General features: G+C 42.1%; 1 protein-coding gene across 1 annotated transcript in view; it reads left to right on the forward strand.

Moving 5' to 3' along the window:
• The window catches only part of ARHGEF12 (Rho guanine nucleotide exchange factor (GEF) 12), a 40,115-nt gene extending 35,748 nt beyond the window's left edge, over positions 1–4,367 (forward strand). The window contains exons 37-40 of the mRNA XM_010083143.1: positions 125–610; positions 2,270–2,583; positions 3,327–3,399; positions 3,996–4,367. Of these exons, the coding sequence (XP_010081445.1) occupies positions 125–610; positions 2,270–2,583; positions 3,327–3,399; positions 3,996–4,006 (884 nt within the window). The 3' untranslated portion in view covers positions 4,007–4,367. The remainder of the gene's footprint in view (positions 1–124; positions 611–2,269; positions 2,584–3,326; positions 3,400–3,995) is intronic.
• The last annotated feature ends 301 nt before the right edge of the window (positions 4,368–4,668 follow it).

Consider the following 4,668-nt stretch of genomic DNA (forward strand, 5'->3'; position numbering starts at 1 on the left):
AGAAATGAGACGGCTGGCTGCTGTGAGATACACCTTTTTGAAAGGGTGGCCTTGATGTCTAGTTTAATCACCGATAGGGAGGTTATGGTCTGGGAAGCCTTGTGACCGTTATCTCTTCTTGCAGTGGGCTTGCTGAAACAGTTGCTAGTACAGCAGCTTGGCTTTGCTGAGAAGGGGACCCTTGAAGACAGGCAGCGCTTTCCCAGATTTAGGACCGTTTCTCAAGAAGCCCAGACGGAGAGTGGAAGTGAGCCTGGACTACAGCACTCTGACAGTAACAAATTTCACCAGCCTGGAACAGACAGAATGCTTCTGAGAACGGGGACTAATGAGTCCACGGCTAGTTATGGCCTCCGGACTTCAGCTGAATCGCCAGCTTCAGGGGATGCCATGCAGCTGATAGTGAGAGACCCTAGATCGAGTAGTAACTTAGCAATAGACCGCATGAGTATGAATCTGGAGGTCTCAGCCACAGAGCTGGAAGGGGTGGGTGCTGATGAAAGCGGGGAGCATTTTTTTGATGCTCGAGAAGCTCACAGCGATGAAAATCCATCTGAAAGTGAATTTATGGAAAGGAAGGAAGAAGAGGATGTGCAAATACGGATCTCAGGTGAGCATAATTCATTTGCTTATTGAATGATAGTCTGTCCAGATTTGGTCTTAGAGACTTGAGTTCAGTTTTAAATAGAAGATGCTAAAGAAAATCACTGTGTTTTCCTCTCTTGCTTATATGATATAGGACATTTAAAGTTCTCAGTTTTGAGAGTCATTTTAGTCCTGAAAAGAGCTGTGCAAACGTACCTCATGAATTCTCTGTTTTATCAGGAGAAGCTGAAATACTGTGGGGTTAATACACTGTGACAGACTGTAATTACAGTGACACAGGCACAATGCAAGCCCTTTACTGGAGTTGCCCCTGGACAGCTTTATGTCTCAACTGACTGGTGGGACCTGTAGGGAAAAGAAGGCAAAGCGCTTTGTTAGTCTGTACACACAGAGCCCCTGGGACTCATACTATTTTGTAGATATTGTGTTGGCTTCTCCTGATTGAGCTTCGAAAAAGAAACTTAAGAGTTTAGGTTTGCACTATAGTTGTCTCCTGCAACCTTACTGCAGTCTGAAGCTCTTAAAAACTTACTATTTTTGTTATTTCTGTTATTATTACTACATATGCTATATTTGGCAGTTACCTGTGTGGCACCTCAAGGTGCCTTCTTCTAGCCTTCAAGGTTGTAGAGCTGTTGACTCAATAGAAAAATAGCTCTAAGACAGCATCTGTGAGCACTTTCATGGGACTTTGCGTGCTTTGTGTTTCGACAGCCCTGTGATTTTGATCAGCTGAAGTGGTGACACTGTGCTAAACTTAGCACACAAATAGACGTTTATCTCATGTCCATGTGGTAGTAGAAGTAGCTACTAGTAGGTAGATTCTATATGATTATTAGTCTTGAAATCTCTTATCCCTAAATATGCTTTTATTAAAAATTGGATTCTATCATTGTGAATAAGCCAATTTGTGATTGTATGAATGCTGTGTTCCAACTATGTATTGAAAATCATTTTTCTTTCCCTGAATTACTAGGACATTTTAAATTACTAAAACTGAGCCAACAACTTGAAGCATCTAATTTATTTGTCACCTCTTGCGCTGTTTACTTTCTTAACTGTGCCGGGACATCAAAATTAGATTGACCTGTTTTTAGTCAATTCTGACTCCACATGCTAGCTTTGCTGTAATACTGTAGAGAAATTATTTAATATAATCCTATTGCTAGGTGTGGGTTGTGGAAGCATTTCTATCTATAATTGCTTTATCTTTTAACATATCAGCAAGCCAAATTTTAAAGCTAACCCATCTAAAAGCATCCTCAGTACCATAGGTAGTTAGTAGAGGTTAGAAATCTAGCAGCCTGAGGTGTTGGGTACCATTAGTATAAGTGCAGGTTTTTCAGCCATTATAATAGAAACACATATTTTGGAAAAACAGGAAGGCAGGTGATTAGCTCATCTAATCATTTAATTCTCAAGCTGCAGTCCAAAAACCAGCCATGATCTCTGAAGCCAAGTTCAGAACCGAACTGGTCTGATCTGCCATAATCCCTGTTCTGTGTAGTGTTCATAAATGCTTTTTCTTAGCCATTTTTAAATGTCTCGGGAGATGGGCCTCTCACCACTTATCTTTCTTAAAGTCTGCTTAAACTGTCTACAGTTCAGTGGCTCTTGGTGATTGTTGAGCTGGAGGTTTAGTGAAAAGCTGTTCTCTTAACAGGAAATTATTTGATCCTTGATGGATATGGAACAGTGCAGGAGAGCTCCACAGATGAGGAGGTATCGTCTCTAGTTCTCCAGTGCACTGCAGGTGGCCGCACCTCTTTGGACTCTGCCCAGCAGCAGCCACTGTCCCCACGGGACACCCAGTCGGATGGAGGAAGCTCCCCGTTTGCTGAGGAGATGATGGCCTCACGCTGGGGGGGAGTGGAAGAGTCCTGCTCATTTGTAGCAAGCCCTCACTTCTCTATAGAGTCACGTGTGCAGATGATGCAGTATATTCAGAAGATAGAGGATGACCTTGAAAAGTTAAAGGTATGGTACGTTTCTGTTTGCAGTATCAGGGTTTTCGTGTTCCTTCGTTTGAAAATAATACTGAGCAGGAAGAAAGGCAGCCATGCCTTTTTTTGTCTTTGACACTTACCTCTGGAAGCTTTTGAAGCAGAAACTTGGTGCTGTTTTGCTTGCATTAAGTTGTGGGTTACAAGAAGCAAGTAGTTCCGCTAGAGCTAGCGGGTATGTATATTGCTTTGGTTTGAATTTGGAGAGATTCCTGAGGGATAGGACAAAACGGATGCAAGTCTGCAACAGTGGAGTTTTGAAGGGGCCACTGGCCTAAGGAATATGAATTTTTGACACAAAAAGACTCATCAAATCTGTTGCATACTGCTGCTAATGTCAAATGAAGGCCAATAATGAAGTTTTCAGCCTCGCCATATTCAAAATTATTTTTTTATATGTGATGGGGACTCTCTGTGCATAACAGTCATTGCTGTAAAGGGCTTATAGCACCTTGATGGTACCAACATGTTAAGTCAGTAGCCAGCCTTTAATTGAACTGAAATCTGAAGCGAAAGTGGAATATTGCATGCAAATGGAAACCCTGATAAAGATGCTGATAAAGGAGTTGAGATCCATGGTGGGTCACTGTGCAACACGAGCAATTCCAGTCCACTCACCTGTAGTGAAATTTCTCTTTTCCCATTTGTAGCCCTCTTTGTTCACTTGATAAATAGAGAAAGAGCAACTTGAGTTTGGGGGTTGTTTTTGTTTTTTAGGAGGTTGAGGAAGACTACACCATTCTTCGACGCCAGGGGCTGGCTGGATCAGCCTCCACAGGAGAGCACTCAGGTACGCAACCAGACTGTCTGTAATTGGTAGCATATACCGTGTTAGTTTCAGATGTTAAAACACACAAAGACAATTACTATTGTTTCACACACACAAAAAAGGTTTCACCTCCTTCAGCAGCTCTCACCGGGTGAGACCATGCTGATTCCAGGAAAGGTCAGTTGAATCCATTGAGACTCGCATGTGCAGAGGAGCTTTTTCCTTCCTCTGAAAAGGCTGTTTGCAAGCTGTCTCAGCCCTGCCTGCCAAAGAACTACATCTTAGGTTGCACAACTTTTCTTTCAAAGAAGGCTAGATTAATGCAAAGACCCAAAGGAAGATTTTTGAACATGTAAAACTTTTACAATCTGTCTTTTCTTTCTCTAGGATTTCTCTGATGCTGTGTAAAATATTGCCATGGGTCCATTTCAATTGGCCTTAGGCATCCTAGAGATATAATTGTTGGAGTTGCTAACAAAGGTGTTAAGGTTAAATGGGTGTCCTGTCTCTCATATAACATGCTTTCTCTGCTAGTACTAGTATTCAGAAATGTAAGACATTCATCTCATTGCACCCTCCCTCTCTCACCACTTTTTTTTTTTTCCCCCCTCCTTCAGGCAAGAGCTAGTCATGTTTTCAGGAGTGGCTGAAGATTGGATGAAGAGTATCAGGACACAGCACCCACTGTCTTCCTTGTGGACTCTGAGACAAGAGGGTTTGGACCATCCAAACGTGAACCGTACTCTAGCAAAATGGGCATGGGGTGCTTTTCCTGTGGGGCATCTGCACTATCTTGTCAGTGAGGGAGTCTATGCTATTCTGCTCCTCTCCTTGCTACCAGAAATTCATTTTTCAGAACAGAAAAACCAAACCAAATGTACAGAGCTTTGGGTGTAGGATATAAAAATGTATTTAGACATTTAAAAAAAAAAATCATTGTATTTATTTGACTTCATTCCGTGTATCAAAAGCACATTTTAATTTTTTAATCTGCCTTTTTTGTTCTATTTTAATTGGGATGTGACAGTTCTAGCCCTCTACATATAGTACACCTTACCTGCCGCTGCTCCTGAACCAAAGGACAGGTCTGAGGGGAGAGGGTGTGCCTATGTGCAAGAGTATTTTTACTTCACTGGACTGGACTCTGCACTCCCTGCTGGCAATCAAACTGCCATGCGAAGAGCTACTTATGAAGGTGTTAGAATGACTTGTGGCTGGAACTATCTATATTCACCAATTGCATGGGAACTGCTCATGTCACCATATGTGTAAGAAGAATTTTCCATGCAC

Source organism: Pterocles gutturalis, unplaced genomic scaffold, assembly GCF_000699245.1.
Source record: "Pterocles gutturalis isolate BGI_N339 unplaced genomic scaffold, ASM69924v1 scaffold21595, whole genome shotgun sequence".
NCBI lineage: Eukaryota > Metazoa > Chordata > Aves > Pterocliformes > Pteroclidae > Pterocles > Pterocles gutturalis.